Source organism: Balaenoptera physalus (genome assembly GCF_965194825.1).
Source record: "Balaenoptera physalus genome assembly, chromosome: 5".
NCBI lineage: Eukaryota > Metazoa > Chordata > Mammalia > Artiodactyla > Balaenopteridae > Balaenoptera > Balaenoptera physalus.
The window spans coordinates 117,404,256-117,430,381 of record NC_138884.1 but is presented as its reverse complement, the minus strand read 5'-3'; the positions used below and the strand labels follow the sequence as shown (position 1 = coordinate 117,430,381).

Genomic DNA, 26,126 nt, shown 5'->3' with positions numbered 1-26,126 from the left:
TTTATCTTGTTCCTTCATCTTGTGCATAGTCCTCTGCCTTTTCATTTTGTCTATCTTTCTGTGAATATGGTTTTCATTCCACATGCTGCAGAATTGTAGTTCTTCTTGCTTCTGCTGTCTGCCCTCTGGTAGATGAGGCTATCTAAGAGGCGTCTATATCTGGTTTTATATATCTGTTTTCTGCGTTTGTTTCTGACACATTTCCTAAATCCCTTAGAATTTCCTGGGTGATAGGAGCACCTTTTGTTCTAATGAGATGACTCTTGATGGGCTCCCTGAGAGCTTCAGTATGAGGATGGGTAATAAATCAAAGTTTGGAACTTTCAATTCCACCCCCTATCCTCCTGGGAGGGGAGAGAGGCTGGAGATTGAGTTAATAATTACTCCTGGGTATGTGATGAAGCCTGTATAAAAATAACTAAGCTAAAAGGTTTAGAGAGCTTCTGGTTTGGTGAACACATCCATATGCTGCGAGGTTCGCCTCATCCCTGAGGATAGAAGCTCCTGCACTCAGGATCTTTCTGAACATTGCCCTCTGTACCTCTTCATCTGGCTGTTTATTTGTATCCTTTATAATAAACTCATAAAGGTAAGTAAAGTGTTTCCCTGAGTTCTGTGGGTTGTCATAGCAAATTACCAAACCTGAGAAGGGAATTGTCAACTCTCAATTTATAGCCAGTTGATCAGAAGTACAGATGACATCCTTGGAGTTGTTACTGGCATCTGAAATGGAGGCAGTCTTGTGAGACTGAACCCTTAACCTGCAGGGTCTGTGCTAATTCCAAGTAATTGGTGTCAGAACTGAATTTAATTGTAGGATGCTCATTTGGTATCCAGAGAGTTGGAGAATTGGTTGTTTGGTGTGAGGAAACACCCTACACATTTGATGTCAGAAGTGTTGTGAATAGAAAAACAGTTTACCTTTCTGGGTTAATCCCTAGGATATACCTTTGTGTATTAGTTTTCTATTGCTGCTGTAACTAATCACCACAAAGTGGCTTAAAACAGGACATATTTATTATCTTATACTTCTGGAGACCAGAAGTCCAAAATAATCCTTACTGGGCTAAAGTCAAGGTGTCAGCAGGGCTGGTTCCTTCTAGAGGCTCTGAGGGGACAATCCATTTCCTTTTTTGCCAACTTCTAGGGACCACCTGCATTCTTTTGTCTGTGCCCCGTCTCCATCTTTAAAGCCAGCTACATAGTATTGTCACATCTCTTTCTACTCTGTCTGAACTGCTGCTCCTTCTTATACAATTACTTATAATTACATCAGGCCCAGCTGGATAATTCAGCATGATCTCCCCATCTCAAGATCCTTAACTTAATCACATTTTCAAGGTTCTTTTGCCATATGAGGTAACATTCATAGGTTTTGAGGCTTAAGATATTTACGTCTTTTGGGGGGGCATTTTTCAGCCTACCACACGTAACTAATATTTTATTAAGGATTTTATGTCTGTGTGCATGAGATACTGGTTTTGAATTTCCTTATAATATCTTTTTCAGATTTTGGTATCAGGATTATACTGGGTTGTATGAGGGTTATTTAAGGTTATACTCTTAAAACAAGTTTGGAGTATTCACTTTTCTTCTCTCTTCATAATAAATCTGTGTAAGATTGTTGGAAATTCTTCTTTAAATATTTGATAAATTTTACCAGTGAAACCATATCGACCTGGAGTTTCCTTTGTGGGAATGTTTTAATTAATAATTAATTTCTGTAAAGATAGGTGACTACACAGATTGCCTATTTCTTCTTGTGTCAAATTGGGGTTCTGGTAAATTGCATTTTCCAAGGAGTTTGTATATTTTATCTACTTTCAAATTTATTTGCATAGAGTTGTTCATAATATTGCTTGGTATCCTTTTAATGTTTGATGCATCTGTAGTGATATCTCCTTTGTTTCCTGATATTGATAATTTGCTTTTTTCTCGTCTTGATATTCTTGCTAGGGTTTATCAATTTCACCAATATTTCTGTTTTTCTTTCTCTTCTTTTTTTTTTTTTTTTGTCTTTTATTTCCTTTCATCTACTCTTTGGATTTAGTGTACTGTCTTTTTCTTGCTGCTTAAGGACCAAACTTAGATCATTGAATTATAACTTTCATCTTTTCTAATATAAGTGCCTCTGAGAACTTCTTTAGCTACATTTGACAAATTTTGTTATGCTGTATTTTCAGTATTATTGTTTCAAAAATATTTACTAATTTCCCTTGTGACTTTTATGGTCAAAATTTTCATTTAAAAAACTTGTTGAAACTTACTTTATGTAAGCTGATTGTCTATCTTATTAAATGTTCCACATGCACATTAAAACAATGTAGTTTTTAAGTGTAGTGCTGTATAAATGTCAAATAGGTCAACAGTAATGTTTCAGTCTTCTTCATCCTTACTGGGCTTTTCCCCTCTTTGTCCTGTAAATTATAGGAGGGAGGTATTAAGCTCCTCAACTATGACCGTGGATTTGTCTATTTCAACCTTAATGCTATCAGCTTTTGCTTTTATATTTTGAAGCTCTCTTAAGGAATGCCTATAAACTTAGCATTGTTATGTCATCTTGAATTGAGTCTATTATCATTATGAAATGTGCTTCTTTATCTCAGTAATACTCCTCATCTTGGACTCTGCTTTTTCTGATATTAGTATAATCACATGAGCTTTCTTATGCTTAGTCCTTATATGGTATCTTTTCTATATTTTCAACCTATAATTTTAATTTTAAAACTTTATATATATATGTATATATATGTATACACACACACATATACTGTGGCTTTAAACTTAAATATTGTATATTTAAAATTTATCATGTTCAGACTTATAATTGTCTAGACATATGTTAGACATAATTTAGGCATATAATGTTTCTTGCTCTGTTTACTCGGTCTGATATTTATTTCCTTTTAAATAGAATATTCAGTCCATTTGCTTTTGATATGTTTATTCATATGGTTGGGTTTATTTCTAGTTGTTGCATCTGCTGTGTTTCTCTTCTTCCTTTTCTGACTTCTTTGGGTTGATTAAATAGTTTTAACATTTCATCTTAATACCTTTATTGACTTTTAGTTTTGCCTTTTGAATTATCTTTTAGTTATTGCTCTACTGTCTATGATCTATGTCTTAACTTATCACACTTTACATAGAGTTCATATTGTACAACTTTATGGAAAATGTAAGAACTTTGCAACAGTGTTATTCCATTTACCTGCCATATATTGTACTGTTTTTGCTATGTATTTTACATCTCCATTTGTAATAAACTCCACAATGTAATATTGTTATTTGGGATTTAAATAGCTAATTGCCTTTTAAACATCTTAAGAGAAGCAAAAAGATAGATTTTTATATTAATATTTATCACCATATTTCCCATTATCATTGCTCTTCATTCCTTCCTTTAGACTTGTGTTTACTCTTTAGTTTTGGTTTTTAGCAGGTTGACTGTGTTGTGCTCCAGTGCAGGGCTCTCTGTATTTATCTTGATTTTAAGACCTATCAGTAGATTTCAAATAATGTACTTTTCTGTTCTAGTATTTCAGTTTGGCTCTTTTGTGTTGTTTGCATTTCCCTGTCCATTCCCTTTGACTGTATTTTCCTTTAAGAACTTGAACATATTTATAGTAATTATTTTAAAGTCCTTGTCTGCTAATTCCAATTCTGGATTATCTTGTAGGACTGTTTCTATGGACTCTGTTTCTCTTGATAATAGGTGACATTTTTCTGCTTTGCATATCTAGTTATTTATTATATAGTGGATATTGATAAAGGTACATTGTAAGGAGTCTGGATTTTATCATCTTCCTTTAAAGAATGCTGAAATTTGTTCTGCTAGACAGTTAAATAACTGGTGGGCTCTTTTGTTCATATTAATTTGGTTGTATTTGTTTTAAAGTACATCTCTTTTAATGTTTTATTTAGTCTAAGAATATGCCATGTCTAGGTCCTTAACTAAATACCCAAGGTGCTCAATAGGAACTCTCACTCTGACTGGACCAAACTCCAACATCTCTCAGCAATTACTCATCTTTATGATCCCTCAGGACTTAATACCATACCTTGAATACACTAAGAATTCAATTTTAGTTCAGTTCAATTAAATAAACAGTAGGGTAGCCTTTATGGACACATTGGGATGGAGAAATATTTATACCTGAACTTAAGTTTGTACATCATTAATTCTCATATAGTAAGCTTTATTTCAAAAGATAAATTGTGAATAGAAAATTTGGGCAATGTAGATAATCGCTAGTTATAAGAACTTTGAATCACTTTTAGAGTTTATAAAGCTGTTTAAATTTTGTTTACCTTGTATAATTATTACAACAGTATTGAATAGTTTTTATCTCCATTATTCTCTTCAACTAACTGAAACACAGTGAGGTTATAGATTACTCATTATTATATAAGTTAGCAACTGGCATTTGGAGTCCAAATCCAGTACTTTTTACTATACAGGAGAACATGTTATTTGCTTACAAAAGTAGGTTTTTGTAGGTCAAAATTGTTCCATATCAGCAGCTTCAAATGGTCCAATCTAGTAACTTGAGAAAGTCAATTCTGACATCTTAGGAAGCTCATTTTATTTGCAATACTAAAAATACTTACTGTTAGATAAAACCTTCAGGTAGAATACTAGCTTTTTTTTTTGGCCGCATGACTTGCTCTATCTTAGTTCCCTGACCAGGGATTGAACCGTGTCCCCTGCAGTGGAAGCATGGAGTCCTAACCACTGGACTGCCAGGGAATTCCCTAGCTATTTCATTTTTTTTTTAACATCTTTATTGGAGTATAATTGCTTTACAGTAGTGTGTTACTTTCTGCTGTATAACAGTGTGAATCAGCTATACGTATACATATATCCCCATATCTCCTCCCTCTTGCGGTTCCCTCCCACCCTCCCTATCCCACCCCTCTAGGTGGTCACAAAGCACCGAGCTGATCTCCCTGTGCTATGCGGCTGCTTCCCACTAGCTATCTATTTTACATTTGGTAGTGTATATATGTCCATGTCACTCTCTCACTTCGTCCCAGCTTACCCTTCCCCCTCCCTGTGTCCTCAAGTCCATTCTCTACGTCTGCATCTTTATTCCTGTCCTGCCCCTAGGTTCTTCAGAACCATTTTATTTTTTTGTTTTTTTTTTTAGATTCCATATATATGTGTTAGCATACGGTATTTGTTTTTCTCTTTCTGACTTACTTCACTCTGTATGAGAGACTCTGGGTCCATCCACCTCACTACAAATAACTCAATTTCATTTCTTTTTATGACTGAGTAATATTCCATTGGATATATGTGCTACATCTTCTTTATCCATTCATCTGTCAGTGGACACTTAGGTTGCCTACATGTCCTGGCTATTGTAAATAGAGCTGCAATGAACATTCTGGTACATGACTCTTTTTGAATTATTTTTAGTTTTCTCAGGGTATATGCCCATTAGTGGGACTGGGTCATATGGTAGTTCTATTTTTAGTTTAGTTTAGTTTTTTAAGGAACCTCAATACTGTTCTCCATAGTGGCTGTATGAATTTACATTCCCACCAACAGTGCAAGAAGGTTCCATTTTCTCCACACCCTCTCCAGCATTTATTGTTTGTAGATTTTTTGATGAACGCCATTCTGACCGGTGTGAGGTGATACCTCATTGTAGTTTTGATTTGCATTTCTCTCATGATTAGTGATGTTGAGCATCCTTTCATGTGTTTGTTGGCAATCTGTATATCTTCTTTGGAGAAATGTCTATTTAGGTCTTCTGCCCATTTTGCGATTGGGTTGTTTGTTTTTCTGATACTGAACTGCTTGTAAATTTTGGAGATTAATCCTTTGTCAGTTGCTCCGTTTGCAAATATTTTCTCCCATTCTGAGGGTTGTCTTTTCGTCTTGTTTATGGTTTCCTTTGCTGTGCAAAAGCTTTTAAGTGTCATTAGGTCCCATTTGTTTATTTTTATTTTAATTTCCATTTCTCTAGGAGGTGGGTCAAAAAGGATCTTACTGTGATTTATGTCATAGAATGTTCTGCCTATGTTTTCCTCTAAGAGTTTTATAGTGTCTGGCCTTACATTTAGTTCTCTAATCCATTTTGAGTTTATTTTGTGTATGTTGTTACGGAGTGTTCTAATTTCATTCTTTTACATGTAGCTGTCCAGTTTTCCCAGCACCACTTATTGAAGAGGCTGTCTTATCTCCATTGTATACCCTTGCCTCCTTTGTCAAAGATAAGGTGACCATATGTGCGTGTGTTTATCTCTGGGCTTTCTATCCTATTCCATTGATCTATATTTCTGGTTTTTTGCCAGTACCATCCTGTCTTGATTACTGTAGCTTTGTAGTATACTCTGAAGTCCAGGAGCCTGATTCCTCCAGATCTGTTTTTCTTTCTCAAGATTGCTTTGGCTATTCGGGGTCTTTTGCGTTTCCATACAAATTGTGAAATTTTTTGTTCTAGTTCTGTGAAAAATGCCAGTGGTAGTTTGCTAGGGATTGCATTGAATCTGTAGATTGCTTTGGGTAGTATAGTCATTTTCACAATGTTGACTCTTCCAATCCAAGAACATGGTATATCTCTCCATCTGTTTGTATCATCTTTAATTTCTTTCTTATAGTTTTCTGCATACAGGTCTTTTGCCTCCTTAGGTAGGTTTGTTCCTAGGTATTTTATTCTTTTCTGTTGCAGTGGTAAATGGGAGTGTTTCCTTAAATTCTCTTTCAGATTTTTCATCATTAGTGTATACAAATGCAAGAGATATCTGCGCATTAATTTTCTATCTTGCTACTTTACCAAATTCATTGATTAGCTCTAGTAGTTTTCTGGTAGCATCTTTAGTATTCTCTATGTATAGTACCACGTCATCTGCAAACAGTGGCAGCATTACTTCTTCTTTTCCGATTTGGATTCCTTTTATTTCTTTTTCTTCTCTGATTGCTGTGGATAAAACTTCCAAAACTATGTTGAAAAATAGTGGTGAGAGTGGACAACCTTGTCTTTTTCCTGATCTTAGAGGAAATGGTTTCAGTTTTTCACCATAGAGAACGATACTGGCTGTGGGTTTGTCATTTATGGCCTTTAGTATGTTGAGGTAAGTTCCCTCTATGCCTACTTTCTGGAGGTTTTTTTAATCATAAATGGGTGTTGAATTTTGTTGAAAGCTTTTTCTGCATCTATTGAGATGATCATATGGTTTTTATTCTTCAATTTGTTAATATGGTGTATCACATTGATTGATTTGCATATATTGAAGAATCCTTGCATCCCTGGGATAAATCCCACTTGATCATGGTGTATGATCCTTTTAATGTGCTGTTGGATTCTGTTTGCTAGTGTTTTGTTGAGGATTTTTGCATCTATATTCATCAGTGATACTGGCCTGTAATTTTCTTTTTTTGTAGTATCTTTGTCTGGTTTTCGTATCAGGGTGATGGTGGCCTCATAGAATGAGTTTGGGAGTGTTCCTTCCTCTGCAATTTTTTGGAAGACTTTGAGAAGGATAGGTGTTAGCTCTTCTCTAAATGTTTGATAGAATTTGCCTGTGAAACCATCTTGTCCTGGGCTTTTGTTTGTTGAAAGATTTTTAATCACAGTCTCAATTTCAGTGCTTGTGATTGGTCTGTTTATTTTTTCTGTTTCTTCCTGGTTCAGGTTCGGAAGGTTGTGCTTTTCTAAGAATGTGTCCATTTCTTCGAGATTGTCCATTTTATTGGCATATACTTGCTTGTAGTAATCTCTCATGATCCTTTGCATTTCTGCAGTATTAGTTATTACTTCTCCTTTTTCATTTCTTATTCTTTTGAGTTGAGTCTTCTCCCTTTTTCTCTTGATGGGTCTGGCTAGTGCTTCATCAATTTTGTTTATCTTCTCAAAGAACCAGCCTTTAGTTTTATTGATCTTTGCTATTGTTTCCTTCATTTCTTTTTCATTTATTACTGATCTGATCTTTATTATTTCTTTCCTTCTGCTAACTTTGGGGTTTTTTGGTTCTTCTTTCTCTAATTGCTTTAGGTGTAAGGTTAGGTTGTTTATTTGAGATATTTCTTATTTCTTGAGGTAGAAGTGTATTGCTATAAACTTCTCTGTTAGAACTGCTTTTGCTGCATCCCATAGGTTTTCAGTTGTAGTGTTTTCATTGTCATTTGTTTCTACGTATTTTTTTTATTTCCTCTTTTATTTCCTCAGTGATCTCTTGGTTATCAAGTAGTGTATTGTTTAGCCTCCATGTGTTTGTATTTTTTACAGATTTTTTCCTGGAATTGATATCTAGTCTCATAGCATTGCGGTTGGAAAAGATACTTGATATGATTTCAGTTTTCTTAAATTTACCGATACTTGATTTGTGACCCAAGATGTGATCTGTCCTGGAGAATATTCCATGCGCACTTGAGAAGAAAGTGTAATCTGCTGTTTTTGGATGGAATGTCCTATAAATATCAATTAAGTCCATCTTGTTTATTGTATCATTTAAAGCTTTTGTTTCCTTATTTATTTTCATTTTGGATGATCTGTCCATTTGTGAAAGTGGGGTGTTAAAGTCCACTACTATGATTGTGTTACTGTCGATTCCCCTTTTATGGCTGTTAGCATTTGCCTTATGTATTGAGGTGCTCCTATGTTGGGTGCATAAATATTTACAATTGTTATATCTTTTTCTTGGATTGATCCCTTGATCATTATGTAGTGTCCTTCTTCGTCTCTTGTAATAGTCTTTATTTTAAAGTAAGTTTTTTCTGATATGAGTTTTGCTACTCCAGCTATCTTTTGATTTCCATTTGCATGGAATATCTTTTTCCATCCCGTCACTTTCAGTCTGTATGTGTCCCTAGGTCTGAAGTGGGTGTCTTGTAGACAGCATATGTACTGGTGTTGTTTTTGTATCCATTCAGCCAGTCTATGTCTTTTGGTGGGAGCATTTAATCCCTTTACATTTAAGATAATTATCAATATGTATGTTCCTATTACCATTTTCGTAATTGTTTTGGGTTTGTTATTGTAGGTCTTTTCCTTCTCTTGTGTTTCCTGCCTAAAGAAGTTCTTTTAGCATTTGTTGTAAAGCTGGTTTGGTGGTGCTGAATTCTCTTAACTTTTGCTTGTCTGTAAAGGTTTTAATTTCTCCATCGAATCTGAATGAGATCCTTGCTGGGTAAAGTAATCTTGGTTGTAGGTTTTTCCCTTCATCACTTTAAATATGTCTTGCCACTCCCTTCTGGCTTACAGAGTTTCTGCTGAAAGATCAGCTGTTAACCTTACGCGGAGTCCCTTGTATGTTATTTGTTTTTCCCTTGCTGCTTTTAATATTTTTTCTTTGTATTTAATTTTTGATAGTTTCATTAATATGTGTCTTGGTGTGTTTCTCCTTGGATTTATCCTGTATGAGACTCTCTGCACTTCCTGCACTTGGTTGACTATTTCCTTTCCCATATGAGGGAAGTTTTCTACTATAATCTCTTCAAATATTTTCTCAGTCCCTTTCTTTTTCTCTTCTTCTTCTGGGACCCCTATAATTTAAATGTTGGTGTGTTTAATGTTGTCCCAGAGGTCTCTGAGACTGTCCTCAATTCTTTTCATTCTTTTTTCTTTATTCTGCTCTGCAGTAGTTATTTCCACTATTTTATCTTCCAGGTCACTTTTCCATTCTTCTGCCTCAGGTATTCTGCTATTGATTCCTTCTAGAGAATTTTAAATTTCATTTATGGTGTTGTTCATCATTGTTTGTTTGCTCTTTAGTTCTTCTAGGTCCTTGTTAAACATTTCTTTCTTGTATTTTCTCCTTTCTATTTCCAAGATTTTGGATCATGTTTACTATCAGTACTCTGAATTCTTTTTCTGGTGGACTGCCTATTTCTTCTCCATTTGTTTGGTCTGGTGGGTTTTTACCTTGCTCCTTCATCTGCTATGTGTTTTTCTGTCTTCTCATTTTGCTTAACTTACTGTGTTTGGGGTCTCCTTTGTGCAGGCTGCAGGTTCGTAGTTCCTGTTGTTTTTGGTGTCTGCCCCCAGTGCTCAGGTTGGTTCAGTGGGTTATGTAGGCTTCCTGGTGGAGGGGACTAGTGCTTGTATTCTGGTGGATGAGGCTGGATCTTGTCTTTCTGGTGGGCAGGGCCATGTCTGGTGGTGTGTTTTGGGGTGTCTATGACCTTATTATGATTTTAAGCAGCCTCTCTGCTAATGGGTGGGGTTGTGTTCCTGTTGTTTGGTATAGAGTGTCCAGCAGTGTAGCTTGCTGGTCTTTGAGTGTAGCTGGGTCTTAGCTTTGAGACAGAGATCTCTTAGAGAGCCTTCGCTGTTTGATATTACATGGAGCCAGGAGGTCTCTAGTGGAGCACTGTCCCGTACTTGGTTCTCCTACCTCAGAGGCACAGGCCTGACACCCGGCTGGAGCACCAAGACCCTGTCAGCCACATGGCTTAGAAGAAAACGGGGAAAAAAAGAAAGAAGGAAAAAAAATAATAAAATAAAGTAAAATAAAATAATTAAAATAAAAAATATGTAAAAGTTATTAAAAATTAAAAAAAATTTTAAGTTAAAAAAAAAAGAAAGAAAGAAGAGAGCAACCAAACCAAAATACAAATCCACCAATGATAACGAGTGCTAAAAACTATACTTTAAAAAAAAAAATGGATAGACAGAACCCTAGGACAAATGGTAAAAACAAAGCTATACAGACAAACTCATACAAAGAAGCATACACATACACACTCACAAAAAGAGAAAAAGGAAAAATATAGATATATCTATATTTAAAAACAAAAGGAGGAAGAGAGCAACCAAACCAATAAACAAATCCAACAATGATAACAAGTGCTAAAAACTATACTAAGATAAACATAAAAACCAAAAACAAGTCAGTTGCAGACAACAAACCCCAAGTCTACAGTTGCTCCCAAAGTCCACCACCTCTATTTTGGGATGATTCGTTGTCTACTCAGGTATTCCAGAGATGCAGGGTACATCAAGTTGACTGTGGAGATTTAATCCGCTGCTCCTGAGGCTGATGGGAGAGATTTCCATTTGTCTTCTTTGTTTGCACAGTTCCTGGGGTTCAGCTTTGGATTTGGCCCCGCCTCTACGTGTAGGTCGCCTGAGGGCGTCTGTTCCCTTCCAGACAGGACAGGGTTAAAGGAGCAGCTGATTAGGGGTCTCTGTATGGAATGTGGGTCGAGCCTGAAGCGGCAGAGGCCCACATGACATTTCAACAGCCTGAGGTGTGCCATGTGTTCTCCCTGGGAGGTTGTCCCTGGATCACGGGACCCTGGCATTGGCGGGCTGCATAGGCTCCCAGGAGGGGAGGTGTGGATAGTGACCTGTGCTTGCACACAGGCTTCTTGGTGGCTGCAGCAGCAGCCTTAGCATTTCATGTCGGTCTCTGGTGTCCACACTGATAGCTGTGGCTCCCGCCCATCTCTGGAGCTTGTTTAGGCGGTGCTCTGAATCCCCTCTCCTCGCACACCCTGAAACAATGGTCTCTTGCCTCTTAGGCAGGTCCAGACTTTTTCCCGGACTCCGTCCCTGCTAGCTGTCGCGCACTTGCCCCCTTCAGCCTGTGTTCACGCAGCCAACCCCAGTCCTCTCCCTGGGGTCTGACCTCCGAAGCCCAAGCCTCAGCTCCCAGCCCCTGCCTGCCCCTGTGGTGAGCAGACAAGCCTCTCGGGCTGGTGAGTGCTGGTCGGCACCGATCCTCTGTGCGGGAATCTCTCCGCTTTTCCCTCCACACCCCTGTTGCTGTGCTCTCCTCCATGGCTCCGAAGCACCCCCGCCACCCCCTGTCTCTTCCTGTGAAGGGGCTTCTTAGTGTGTGGAAACTTTTCCTCCTTCACAGCTCCCTCCCAGAGGTGCAGGTCCCGTCCCTATTCTTTTGTCTCTGTTTTTTCTTTTTTTTTTTGCCCTACCTCAGTATGTGGGGATTTTCTTGCCTTTTGGGAAGTCTGAGGTCTTCTGCCAGTGTTCAGTAGGTGTTCTGTAGGAGTTGTTCCACACGTAGATGTATTTCTGATGTATTTGTGGGGAGCAAGGTGATCTCCACATCTTACTCCTCCGCCATCTTGAAGGTCTCCGTAGCCATTTCTTTTCTTTCTGCCTGTGTTAGTTGTTTGTCAGTGAACAGCATATAGAAACTTGACTTTTAACAAATTTTAACCCATTTTAAATGTAAAACATTGTCTCTACAACTTATTTTCCTTCATTTAAGCAAGCCACGTTTTACGGTTTTTATTTGGATATACAAAATCATTTATTTTCTATCCTTAGCAGTTCTCCTCTCTCCTTACTCCCTACCTGCCTCACAAAGACAACCATGGGCTTATTATCTCAAAGAAAGTGTGGTATGGAGCAATGATCATACTATTGTTAAGTACAGATAAGAATTTTAGAGTGCGGAAGGAAATGTTTCTGTCAAATTGCCCAATATGTTAAATGTCTTGTGTAAGCCAAGTTATTCCAAAATGGCTTCAGTGACCCCTTTTGTCATGTGATTACAGAATTTGAATAAGTTATTAATACTCTAATTCTTGCAAATCCAGAATGTCTGGTAAATGTCCAGTATAATGCACAGGGTTTTTTTTTTAAGTGATAGTATTTTTTTGTCAATGAAGTTTATTTTGCATTTGAATGAAAAGTCATAATTTGTTACCCTAGTCAAGAGATAAATCAACTATAATACAAGGATGTTGACATGATTACAGATTTTTAACTTCTTTCAGTAGTTCTTTAAAAAAAAAACTTATTTAAAAAGTAGTGCCCCTGGAGACATCTACTGTGCCATTTTTACTGATGTCACTCCTGTGTCCCTGTTTTTTGTTTTTTTTGATTAATAGACTTCACTTTTTTTAGAGCAGTTCACAGAAAAATTGAGCAGGTAGTACAGAGTTCCTGTATTTCTCCTCTTCCCTGCTCATTATTTCTCCTATTTTTAACATCTTGCCTTAGTATCTTACATTATTGTTAACCGAAGTCTATAGTATACATTAAGGTTGTGTTGTAGAGTTCTGTAGGTTTCAATAAATGCATAATGTCATGTATTCACCATTGCAGTATTATACAGAGCAGTTTCACCACCCTAAAAATTCCCTGTGCTTCAACTATTCATTCCTCCTCTCCTGCTCCCCTCACCCCCAAAACCTTGACAAACAGTGATTTTTTTTACTGTTCTTATAAAGTTTTGCCTTTTCCAGAATGTCATGTGATTGGAATCATAGAGGATACAGCCTATTCAGACTTTTTCCTCCACGTCTGCTTGTGGCTTGATAGCTCATTTCTTTTTAACACTGAATGATATCCTAAGTCTTTGGATTTTGAAAAGTAGAAAAGAATACTTTTTAAAAGGCAGTCTCTTTCTAAAGAGAAATCTACCAGTTGCAAAGTAGAAAACTAGCCTATTTTTCTTTCTTTCCCTTTTTTTTTTTGGCCATGCCACATGGCATACAGGATCTTAGTTCCCTGACCAGGGATCGAACCTGTGCCCCCTGCAATGGAAGCACAGAGTCCTAACCACTGGACCGCCAGGGAAGTCCCTTCCTTATTTTTCAACTGGGTTTAAAACAAGAAGGCAGACTTAGTGGGATCTAAGGCTTATACTTTTTTTCATTTTAGTTGAAGTGCTAAAATTTTTCATGTTTTTTATGTATCTAAAAATTTGTCTATAAAATACTTAAGTCCCTACTGTGTGCTGGAATAATCTTATTTATACCTCATAACAGTCCAGGAATTAAGTATTATCATTCCTATTTTATGATTGAGAAAAAGATGCAGAAAAATGACCAAAGATGTACAACTTGTAAATAATTGAATTGATTCAAACCCAGATCATGCTGCCTCCTGAGTTAATCTTAGCAGTGTGGCATTGTTATTATACTGCTTTCTGAGCAAATAGCTTAACTGCTACTTTGCAGGCCTGGAGCTAGACCAAGGGGGTGAAACATCAAGCTCACCATGCCCATCTCCTAACTTCGTTCCCACCCCTTTTGAACCAGAACCTTTAAAATTTGAAACTTCTCCAGTTAAGAATGACAGACTGTATACATGTTTGTCTCTGCTACCTTCTGAAACATCACTAAAGTGACAGTAAGGGAATGAAGAAAGAGTAATTTTAAAAACAAAAGGAGTGTAAAAAGAGGACTAGTAGACAAGAAATGTCAACAAGTATTTGGAAGATAGAAAGCAATTACATCAGTAGTAACTCACTTAATAAATCAGAGAATACTGAAACCTTCCTGCAAAGGAGGATACCAAAAGGAAGCAAGCCAGTTCTTGATGCAGAGCACCAAAAAGTCTCAGAAATTGAAAGTGAATGAAAAAATGAGGCAGAAAACCAGAGAAGAAACAGTTGAATGTATATATGCATAAGGAATAGTTTCATTGCATTCACCCCTACAAATCTTTGCTCCCACCCTCTTAGCCAAGAGTCTATTCCTCTGCCACCTAGCAGAAGACTGGAAGATAGGGGCAGATCTAGATTTTGTGGCCTGAAGCTTATGCAGTGTGGGCAGATGCCCCTCTTTAAGGAGAGGTTATAAATTACAATACAAAATTAGGCTATTAAAAGAATATTTAGAGTGAGCAAAGAGATCACAACAAATTACAAAACAGAAAAATAGCATAATATTTTTATTCATTAAATGTCTGACATACCTCTATATTTTTCCTGCTCTTTTGCTTCATATTCATTGATCATCTCTTCGTATAACAATAATTATGCAATATTTTCTATAGAAAAAATAGATAATCTGTCTTTTCACTGGCAGGGTTGGTTGAAATTTGTCTTTTATTATTTATAGTAGTAATGCATAAAACATATGACAGCACAGGTGTTGCTTCTGTTTGTTTTAGTGCTACAAATTTGTTTTCTATAAATACAGAAATGCTATTTTTTGTGAGGTTCCTATCAAAAAAAGAAAAAGAAGTTAATGGTACACTTATAATTGTATATGTAGCATTATTGAAGTATATTTCTAGAAGGAGAATATTTCTCTTTTATTTATTTATTTTTTTTTAAATATGTTTTTTCCCTATTTATTTATTTATTTATTTATATTTATTTTTCCATTTATTTATTTGTGGCTGTGTTGGGTCTTCATTTCTGTGCGAGGGCTTTCTCTAGTTGCGGCAAGCGGGGGCCACTCTTCATTGCGGTGCGCGGGCCTCTCACTGTCGCGGCCTCTCTTGTTGCGGAGCACAGGCTCCAGATGCGCAGGCTCAGTAGTTGTGGCTCACGGGCCTAGTTGCCCCGTGGCATGTGGGATCTTCCCAGACCAGGGCTCGAACCCGTGTCCCCTGCATTGGCAGGCAGATTCTCAACCACTGCACCACCAGGGAAGCCCGAATATTTCTCTTTTAATCAGGCATCAATGAGAATCTAATTCTCTGCATACAGTTTCACATGTTTAATATTTGGAAGAATTTTTCAGTCTGGTTTTTGCTATGTACATGTCAACTATGTTTCTCCTGCCCATAAACTTTTACTGCTAGAACACATTCACACTGCATTATGACCTCTACTCCTGTATAGTGGGTGGTGGGAGTATTCCAGGCAGTCATTCCTAGAGCTAGCAATAATTTTACTATACTGTCAAAGGAAAACAAGCTAGACACTCATTAAAGTGGTAAGCACAGGTTTTAGTCAATAATAACACTGTTGCAATAATAGTCCAGCATGAATTGAACTCAACTTCAATTTGTACAGAGGTGCCTGGGCATTTTAAAGGGAGAATGAGGGAATAGGGAGGGAGGAGACTAGAAGATTCAGGGAAGTGAAAAATTATAAAAAGTGTGAAGGGGGGCATTGGTCCATGTGAAATATATCTGCTTTTGCTAACTGACACTTAACCAAAGTTAGGCTCCTACCTTCCTACAGAGGCTGGAAGACAGGGACCCTATCTTCAGGTATTGACTGGAACAAATGCTAAATTCTTCTGGCAGCCTTTTTTTTTTTCTCAGGCAGGCGTTTATACGGCATTAGGGTAATCCAAGGGATATGACCTTGAATTGCTATAAACTATGTTATGAGTTTTGTTCAAGTCTTTATAGGCCAAGGTTGAGGCATAGTCAAGAAAAGGCTTAGAGGAGCCTGACTAGACTCTGGTCAAGGAGAAAAATCTATGTCAATACCCCAAAGTGACTTCAAATAACAGTAGAATACCCATTAAACCATAATAAATACATCTCGAATTTAGCTTAGTTATATCAAAGTATCCACAGCCACTATGTTGCCTAGCACAAGAGGAAGTGTAATGGAGGGGAAATTGGTGTAAAGACAACAGTTTTCACTGATTGTGGTTTAGATATTTTTACCTTTGCAAATTTTACAAAACATGACCATAGATACAGTAAATTTGGAGGTACATTTTTGGAGTAGTAGAATCATAGAGACTTGAGACACAGAGTCAGTAGCATAGCAGAGAGCCAGAGTGAGAAAATGTTTATAGTTACAATCCCCAGGCTCATCCACGGTCAATTCCCAGAATGCTGGCAAAGATTAGTTTAGACAGATTAAAGAATTATCCTCTGGAGAGATGGAAAGTTCCCAAAAAGAGAAATACCTTACTTATAGGGGTCCTCTAACAAATGACCATGTCCCCAAGTTACCTATAGTGAAGCCCTACCCATATATACAAAACTTGCAATCTGATTTTTAGTGCTGTTCTTTTAAATATGCAGTCATAGATCACCAAACCTCTAGGGAAAGCCTCCAGCTAAAAAACACAGAACAGCACCAACTGAATAAAGGAATATCCTCAGAAAAACAATTATGAGAAGATATGATAACTATGAAAAATCAGAAATTTTTAAGTAACAACAAAAAAGATTTACTGGAAATTAAAAATGATGTGGAAATGCAATGAGCTTTATATGAAAGAGGTGTATGATAAAGCTTAGGAAATCTCTCAGAGAGTAGAACCAAAATATAGATGGAAAGTAAGAGGAAAAGGCAAAATTATTAGGAAATCTATACAGGATGTTCAGGACTCTTCTAATGAAAGAAAAGAGAAGAGGAAAAACAGTGAGAAAGAAATTATTACAGACATCAAACAAGAACTTTTTCTATAACTGAAGGATTACAAAAAGACCATCAATTAAGTGATATACAATTACATGTATCATTATGAAATTTCAGAACACCAGGGATCCTAAAAATTTACAGATAGGTGGAAAATCATGTACAAGTGATCTCAAATCAAGATTGCATCAAATTTCTCAGAAGAAAGACAGTGGAGCCCTTGCCTTACATAACTCTGTAGAAAAATAAATCAATCCTAGAATGTTATGCCTAGCCTAACTATCAGTCAAAGGCAGAATAAATATATTAAAAGACATGGACAATTCCAAAATAATTTGCCTTCTGTGCATCCTTTCCTAGAAATTACTAGAAAATGTGTTCCACCAAAATGATGCAGTAAATATAGAGAGAGAAAATAATATCTTAGCCCCCAAATTAGGGATCAAATGTAGGGGAGAACCAAAGGGAATTAGATGATGGTAAAGAGAACTGCCATGTCAACAGCTGTTCACTATATCTAGGAAGCAATTCATAGTCATTAAAGCAAGGCAATGAAGGGCTTCAGGCGAGCTGTCTTTTCTAACTACCCTTGCCCAAATGAATCACGAGTTGCATTTTATCATTTTGAAAATAGTTCAGTATTTATGAGAGATAACAATAGTAATGGATGAGGATAAAGAAAACGAGATTTAGAGAAATTATTTCTCTGAGTCACAAAGTACCTCATGGAGCTTGGAATCAAACCTGAGAAACCATATCCATGGTACATACTTTTTCACAAACGCATTGTATCAAAATGAAAATGCAAGATAGAAAGTAGTAGTGCTTTAGGATGAGAGATTATTTTTAAAAGAATAATTATATATTTTAATGTACAGTTTATAAAGTACTTTTCATAATATTTTGGTTATGATAAAGTACTTTGGAAGGATTTTGAGATGGAGAGGTGACATGGGTCAAGTGAGTGGAGAATGGGATATCTGCCAGTAGTAATAATCAGGCTCAAATCGGGGTGGATGCCAGTAAATTCTCAAGATTCACTGTAAACCTTTTATGGTATTGGTAGGGTGTTTTGGAAGCAGATACAAATGACTTTTCCATTGCCAGTGATTTAAGGACTGAACTACAACCTCTGATCTGCATCATTAACTTGACTTCAAGCTTTTAATGGGTGACAGATATGTCAAACTGATTTGAGCACTGCAGATGCAAAATTTATGGTCCAAAATTCTTTTCCTTTGGAGATTAAACAGTGTGAAGTGGATAAACTTTTTTAAGATGACAAAGTTTTCTCTCTTTAGCTGCAAATTTTTATCTTAACCGTATTAATTGGAAATGTTCTAAAATGAATTGAGCACATCTCTTCCATCTTAAGTGGAGTAGAGGAACGTATCTTGAACTTTTATTCTTCTTCTCATTGGTGTCTGTATTCTTCTCTTTGTGGAATATCAAGTTGATAATGTTACAGAACTTTTTAAAAGAATGCATTTCACTGTATTGACAATTTCTCAAATAAATAGGTCCATTCCTCCAAACATGTTTAACTCTTTCATAGATTTTATGTTAGGAATAACATATGGGGGTGATGAAATCTGACCTCTTTGTGCAACCATGGAAGTAACCAACTGTGAAGTTGGCAAACATCACTAATAGCAGACAAAGGAATGTTTAATTGAGTAACTGGTCTTTCTAGGCCTGCTGGCTATTGTTTCCCAAATCTAAATAAATTGGGAAATGAAAGATGCCTTATAACCCTTTAGTAACTTCAGATATTCTACTCATAATAAAAACACTTAACACATTCAGTCACTTAGCTTCTTTATGTCTTAGTTTCTTCATCTTCAACAGAAATGAGGGGAGTGCAGTACCTGTCTATAATAATCACTGTAAGAATTAAATGGGCTAAGTGAAAGTATACAACACCTGTCACATAATAGATGCTCATTAAGTGTCCATTTCCCTGCCCTTCTCTAAGGGTTTTCCACCTTATAAAAGCAGATAATTCTATAAGTGCCTGATTCATGCACCATTCACAGGATCAACTTAAATGTCTATTTCCTTTTCCCCTTATATATAAGCTCTTCATTTCAAAAAGAGAAATAGGGACCTTACCCCTTTGTAAAGGTTGTAATATATTTTTCTCCATTGCTTATCTGAACTGACACACGTGGACTTTTGCAGAGGAAATGATAATATCTGCCATTTACTAATATTATGAATATAGAAACGGAAAAGCTAGTCCATGCTAATAAACTCCTTCATCCTAGTAAACTTCTTGAATTTCTGCTGCTTTTCTATGATAGCTCCACTTTCCCTGTAGAATAACAGCTTACTCTCCATCAGGAATATTAACCTCCTAAAGAGTTACAGTCCTATCAAAACACACAAACAATAATTTGGCATTGTAATAACTTTACTGTGTATATTACCTCTGTATCAAAGATGTTTAAATTTCTTTCAAATCTGAGAAAGAAGGGGAAATCTTCTATGGAAGTATTTTTTATTATTTTAATTGACTACATTTAATTTCTGTCTATATGAAACCTCACTTATACTTTTTTGCAGTTAAATCAAGAAATTCTTTTTTAAAAAGGGGAGAAATGCTGACCTGAGATTTTAATTAATTTTGCCCTGATTATTTTATATCATCTTTGATATATGGAAATGAAACTTTCATTACACTTTACTTAAAGTATGTCTATTAACTTCTGAATCTTTTGTTTGCCCACTCCCAAATTCCAGCCTTCCTTCTACCCAACCTTTAATTTGAGAAAGTGAAAATATTATCAAAGTTAAGATTCTCTAATAAGGAGATGTGTTATATTTAACTTCTTTTTTTTTATAAGTTTTTTTTTTTGATTGATTGATTGATTGATTGCTTGATTGCTATGTTGGGTCTTCGATTCTGTGCTAGGGCTTTCTCTAGTTGTGGCAAGCGGGGGCCACTCCTCATCACGGTGCGCGGACTTCTCACTATCGTGGCCTCTCTTGTTGCGGAGCACAGGCTCCAGATGCGCAGGCTCAGTAGTTGTGGCTCACGGGTCTAGTTGCTCCGCGGCATGTGGGATCTTCCCAGACCAGGGCGCGAACCCGTGTCCCCTGCATTAGCAGGCAGATTCTCAACCACTGCGCCACCAGGGAAGCCCAGATGTGTTATATTTAAATGTTTAAATAATGATACACTGAAATATATAAACACATATACTATATGTATGTGTATCTATATATAGATAATAATACCCAAAAAGCACACATAAAAATGTATGTATATATTTACAAATGTAAATATATGTGTATATGTATCTACATAATAATACCAGATACCCTCTACCATTCCAGTCATAAATATGCTGATTAATAACTAGATTACTTTTTTACTGACATCTTTTCTAATTAGTTATCATCTTAGCCATATTTGTGTATATATATTTAGGAAAAATGGTGGTTTTTACATAAATAGAGCAATCCAAATTCTATGTTTGCTTTTTTTTTTTAATTTTTCTATCTAGAAATTGACATTGAACGTTGTGTGCGAGAATCAATCAACCTGTTTTGTTGGACTCCTAAAAGTGCTACTTACAGACAGCATGCTCAACCTCCAAAGCCAACTTCTGATAGCAGTGGAGTCAGAAGTTCAACACCTTATTTCTCCACTGAGTGTCCAGATCCTCCAAAAACAGATCTGGTACGTAATTGCTGATTTAATTCATAAACTCTAAAAGAAGATGGATGTTATATTAGTATACTTAAGTATCAGTATTGTTCATATAGTATTGTCACTTATGTCTTTTTAACATAGCTATCTTCTAATATGTGATTGTATTCATACAACTATTTCAGGTCTTGAGGTCAACCAAAGGTGAGAGCTTAAGGCCTTCTCAGGTCTTTCCTATGCATGCAAACATCCTATGTTAGCATGGACAGAGTTCTAGATTCCCAGGATCCTGTTAGCACTTTCAAATCCCCCTATGGACATTGCGTTCCCCAGCTTTTAATTTTAGTTTTTAATTTTTATTGTCAGCTTATTCTTTGCTCCAACTGTTATGGCCACCTCAGACAGCTGAAATATTAAACAGTTGCTGCTGACTCTTTTTGACAGATACTTCCAGAGAAAAGTCTCTTTGAACAGAGAGGGTTCTGAGTCAGGTTTTCAAATAAAGGCAAACACTGTGAGGAGAGGTTTCTAGGGAACTGGAAGACAGGTCAAATAATCATAATTCCCTGAAATGATACTTTTTGGGAGCTCTAAAACCACTCTGTCCTGTCCAGTGGTTGCTAGACTTCTGGTTTGTGAAACTGTTGGTTTTTAAGGTGGAGCTGAGGAGAAGGAAATGAGAGTAGGGCAAACTAAAGCACCACAGAACTCACATTCTTACTGAAATAGAGGTATTTCTTTTGACTATACTCCATAGATTGCTGCAGACCTTTGTTTAATTTCCAGAATTCTAAAAAGTTCATTTTGATCATCTTTGCCAGTATTCTCATTATGTTTTGGAGGAGCAGCTTTTCTGAGATCCCTACTCTGCCATTCTCACTGATGTCACTCATATTCTATGCTATTTGTCCACTACATTTTAACTCCTGAGTGAAACAAAAAGATTGAGAGATAGTTGATTTTAAAAGCTCAAAAAAGGAATATTGACAACTCAAGTAATGTGAGACTTTCATTTTATGATAAAGTAAAATTTTACTAGGAAAAGTCACTCTTTATTTTAAATTTAAGTGGTTTTAAATCTTTTCCCTTACACCCTCGTCTGAAATGAGATTTTTGTTTAAAATGTCACTAAATTTTTGTTTGAATGTCACTAAACCCCAAGTCGCTTTATATATTCCTAATTATGGTAAGTCTCAGAGTTCTGGGTCAATTTGCTAAAACTTTGTTATATAAAACTAACTTTTCATAGGTATAAAATAGATAACTAATAAGAACCTGCTGTATAAAATATAAATAAATAAATAAAATTTTTAGAAAGCAACTAACTTTTCTGTGTACTCATAAGTCAGATATATTATCCCCATCAACAACAATACTAAGAATGGAAGAGAAGAATATACTACATTATTTACATGAAATGTTGCTATCTGAAGAATATTCAAGTTTTAGTTCACTTTTCTTTAGAATTTATTTCATTTTTTTCTGATATATTTCAACCATAAAGAAAAATATAATGAATAGTATAAAAACCAATGCATTATTTTTCAACAATATGTCTGAATACATACTATAAAACAGATACCATTCTAGTTACTGGGGCTAAAGCAGTGAAAAAAGAGTACCTGTCCTCATAGAATTTGCATTTAGTGGAGGATATACAGACAATAAGCAAAAAAGGTAAACAGTTAGTGTGTTTTTTAGATTCCACATGTAAGTGAGATCATGTGGTACTTGTCTTTCTCTGTCCTACTTATTTCACTTAGCATAATATCCTCTGGATCAACCATGTTGTCACAAATGGCAAGATTTCTTTTTTTCTTTATGGCTGAGTAATATTCCATTGTATACATATACACCACACTTTCTTTATCCATTCATGTATTTTTTTTTATTAATTAATTAATTTATTTTTGGCTGTGTTGGGTCTTCGTTTCTTTGCGAGGGCTTTCTCCAGTTGTGGCAAGCGGGGGCCACTCCTCATCGCAGTGTGCGGGCCTCTCACCATCATGGCCTCTCCTGTTGCAGAGCACAGGCTCCAGACGCGCAGGCTCAGCAGTTGTGGCTCACGGGCCCAGTTGCTCCGTGGCATGTGGGATCCTCCCAGACCAGGGCTCGAACCCGTGTCCCCTTCATTAGCAGGCAGACTCGCAACCACTGTGCCACCAGGGAAGCCCGATCCATTCATGTATTGTTGGACATTTAGTGGCATTTAGGTGCCATGGAGGAAAGTAAAGAAGAATAAGGATAAACAAATGGGACTACATCAAACTTAAAAGCTTTTGTACAGCAAAGAAAACTATCAATAAGACGAAAAGGTAACCTAATGAATGGGAGAAGATATTTGCAAACCATATATTCAGTAAGAGGTTAATATCCAAAATATACAAAGAACTCATACAACTCAACATCAAAAGAACAAACAACCCAGTTAAGAAATGGGCAGGGGACCTGAATAGACATTTTTCCAAAGAAGACATACAGATGGCCAACAGATACATGATCAACATGGCTAATCATCAGGGAAATGCAAGTTAAAACCACAATTCAATACCCACTCACACCTGTTAGAATTGCTGTCATCAGAAAGACAACAGATAACTGTTGGCAAGGATGTGGAGAAAAGGGGACCCGCACGCACTGTTGGTGGGATTGTAAATTGGTGCAGCCACTATGTATAACCATATAAAGGTTCCTCAAAAAATTAAAAATATAACTGCCATATGATCTAGCAGTTTCACTTCTGGGTATTTACTGGAAGAAAACAAAATTAATTTGAAAAGATATCTACACACCAGTGTTCATAGCAGCACTATTTACAATAGCCAAGATATGGAAGCAACCTAAGTGTCCATCAATAGATAAATTAATAAAGACAATGTGGTATATACTTACACACACACATAGAGTACTATTCAGCCATAAAAAAGAATGAAATCTTGCCATTTGCAGCAACGTGGATGAAGCTTGAGGTTATTTTGGTAAGTGAAATAAGAAATTTTTCTTATTTGAAAGAAATTTGTCTTTCTCAGACAGAGAAAGACAGATATCACATGATCTCGCTTGTATGTTGAATGTAAAAGACAAAACAAACAAATAACAAAACAAAATGAAACCAGACTCATAAATACAGAGAAAAAACAGGTGGTTGCCTGAGGACAAGGAGATGGCAGAAGGGTGTGTGTGAAATAGGTGAAGAAGGTTAAAAGATACAGACCTCCAGTTATAAAATAAGTAAGCCATGGAATGTAATACACAGCATAAGTAATATGGTCAATAATATTATCACTTTGTATAGGGATAGATGGTTAGTAGACTTATGGTGGTGATCATTTCATAATGTCTGCAAATGTCAAATCACTGTCTAGTACACATAAATCTAATATAATATTGTATGCCAGCTATATTTCAATTTTTAAAAGGAGAAGATGAAGAAGAAGGGCAATAGAGAATGCCAAGGAGGAGGATTCTGGAGAGCATTAGAGAAGAGTTGCTATTTTATGTGGGGGACTCAAAGAAAATCTAGCTGATAAGGAAACATTTGAGAAGAGAACCTAAAGGAAGTGAGAGAGTGGGTTATATACATTTCTTGAGAAAAAAATATTCCATCTTGCAAGTGCAAGGTAGTAACATGCTTTGTATGTTAGGGGAACAGTAAGGATACTATATATAGAATGGAATGAGTGAAGAGGAGTGTGGAAGCCATAAATTTACAGAGATCAGTGGTTCAGATCTTGTGTAACCTTAATACTTTGGCTTTATACCAAATGAGATGAGAAGCCATTGGAAGATTTTAAGCAGAGTGGTGACAGGATCAGACTTACATGTAAAAGGGTTACTTTGGCTACTATACATAAAATAGACAATAGGAGGGGCAAAGGTAAAACAGGAGACCAAGGACGAAGCTATGATGGCTTAGAACCAAGGGGTAGCAGTAGAGGTGATGAGAAGTAGTGTTACCGAGTCCAAGCTCATACTGCTCCCATACAACAGGCCAATAAATCAAGAGACAAGTTGTTGGAGCAAGGGATAGTGACTTTATGCAGAAAGCCAGCTGACCAAGAAGATGGTGGACTAATGTCCCAAAGAACTGTCTTACCCAAGTTAGAATTCAGGCTTCTTTTATATTAAAAAGGGAGGTGATGTGGTTGGTTGTTGCAAACTTCTTGATGTCGGAATCCTTTGTTCTTACCGCTGTCCACATAGGTCGGGTCATGATGTTCCTGTAAACCTCCAACAAGACAAATGTTATTCTCTGTTCTGCAACTTTTTATCTCTATGTGAATGGAAAAAGTGTTATACCTTTAAAGATCAGAGCCTTGAAAATGGGCTATCCTGTTTATTTCAGGCTGTAGGCAACATTCTTAACTTGCAGCAAAAGCAATAGAATACAAAGGTTAAAGTAAAAGAAACAGATCCAATATGGAGTCAGATTTGTTCTTCCCTATTACGGTAGTAAGTATATTTTGAAAACAGAACCAACAGATTTTGCTGACTCATTGAATGTGAGGTACGAAAGAGAGAGTAATCGCGGATGAATCTAGAGTTTTTGGCTGAGGCTAGAAGGATGGTGTTTTGGGTGTTCTCATTTGCTGATGTAAGGAAGACCATAGGAGGAGCAGGTTGGAAGGTAAAAATCAAGTGCTCAGTTTTGAACACGTAGATTTAGAGATTTCTACTAGATGTCCATAAGAATAAATACATTATTTTGTTAGTTTTATGAATAATATCTTTTAAGCTATTATGTTTTCTGGTTGATTATTTCTGCTTGATTTTAGTTTATTTTACATTCATTTTATAGTTAGCAAACTCATTTGATTTTTTTTTAAATAGACTTTATTTTTCAAAGTAGTTTTAAGTTTATAGCAAAATTGAGTGGAAAGTGCAGAGATTTCCCGTATACTCCCTGCCCCACACATGCATAGCCTCCCCATTATCTACATCCCCCACAGAGTGGAACATTTCTTACAATTGATGAACCTACATTAACACAGTATCATCACCCAAAGTCCAAGGTTTACATTAGGGTTCACTCTTGGTATTGTACATTCTGTGGGGTTGAACAAATATATAAATGACATATATGCATCATTATAGTATAAATGCCCTAAAATTCCACTATGCTCTACCTATTCATCCCCCTTCGCCCTCAACCACTAGGATACAAACACTGATCTTTTTATTATCTCCATAGTTTTGCCTTTTCCAGAATGTCATATAGTTGTTTCCTCCATGTCGTGATAGCTCATTTTTTAGTGCTGAATAATAGTCCATTGGTTGTACCACAGTTTATTTAACCATTCACCTACTGAAGGACACCTTGGTTGCTTCTAAGTTTTAGTTATTATAAATAATGCTGCTATTAACATCTATGTGTCATTTTTGTGTGGACATAAGTTTTCAGTTCCTTTGGGTAAATACCGAGTGTTTTGGAATTGATTTTCTTTTTAAATCTAGTAGATTGTAGAGTCTCTTGGATGTTTATATGGCT

At 36.3% G+C, this 26,126-nt stretch overlaps 1 protein-coding gene across 6 annotated transcripts in view; it reads left to right on the top strand.

Annotated features, from left to right (window-relative positions):
- TBCK (TBC1 domain containing kinase) overlaps positions 1–26,126 on the top strand; it is a 237,930-nt gene that overhangs the window by 143,906 nt on the left and 67,898 nt on the right. For all 6 annotated transcript variants that reach the window (XM_082462789.1, XM_082462785.1, XM_082462788.1 and 3 more), the window contains one exon: positions 20,493–20,668. In XM_082462789.1, coding sequence (XP_082318915.1) covers positions 20,493–20,668 — 176 coding nt within the window. The remainder of the gene's footprint in view (positions 1–20,492; positions 20,669–26,126) is intronic.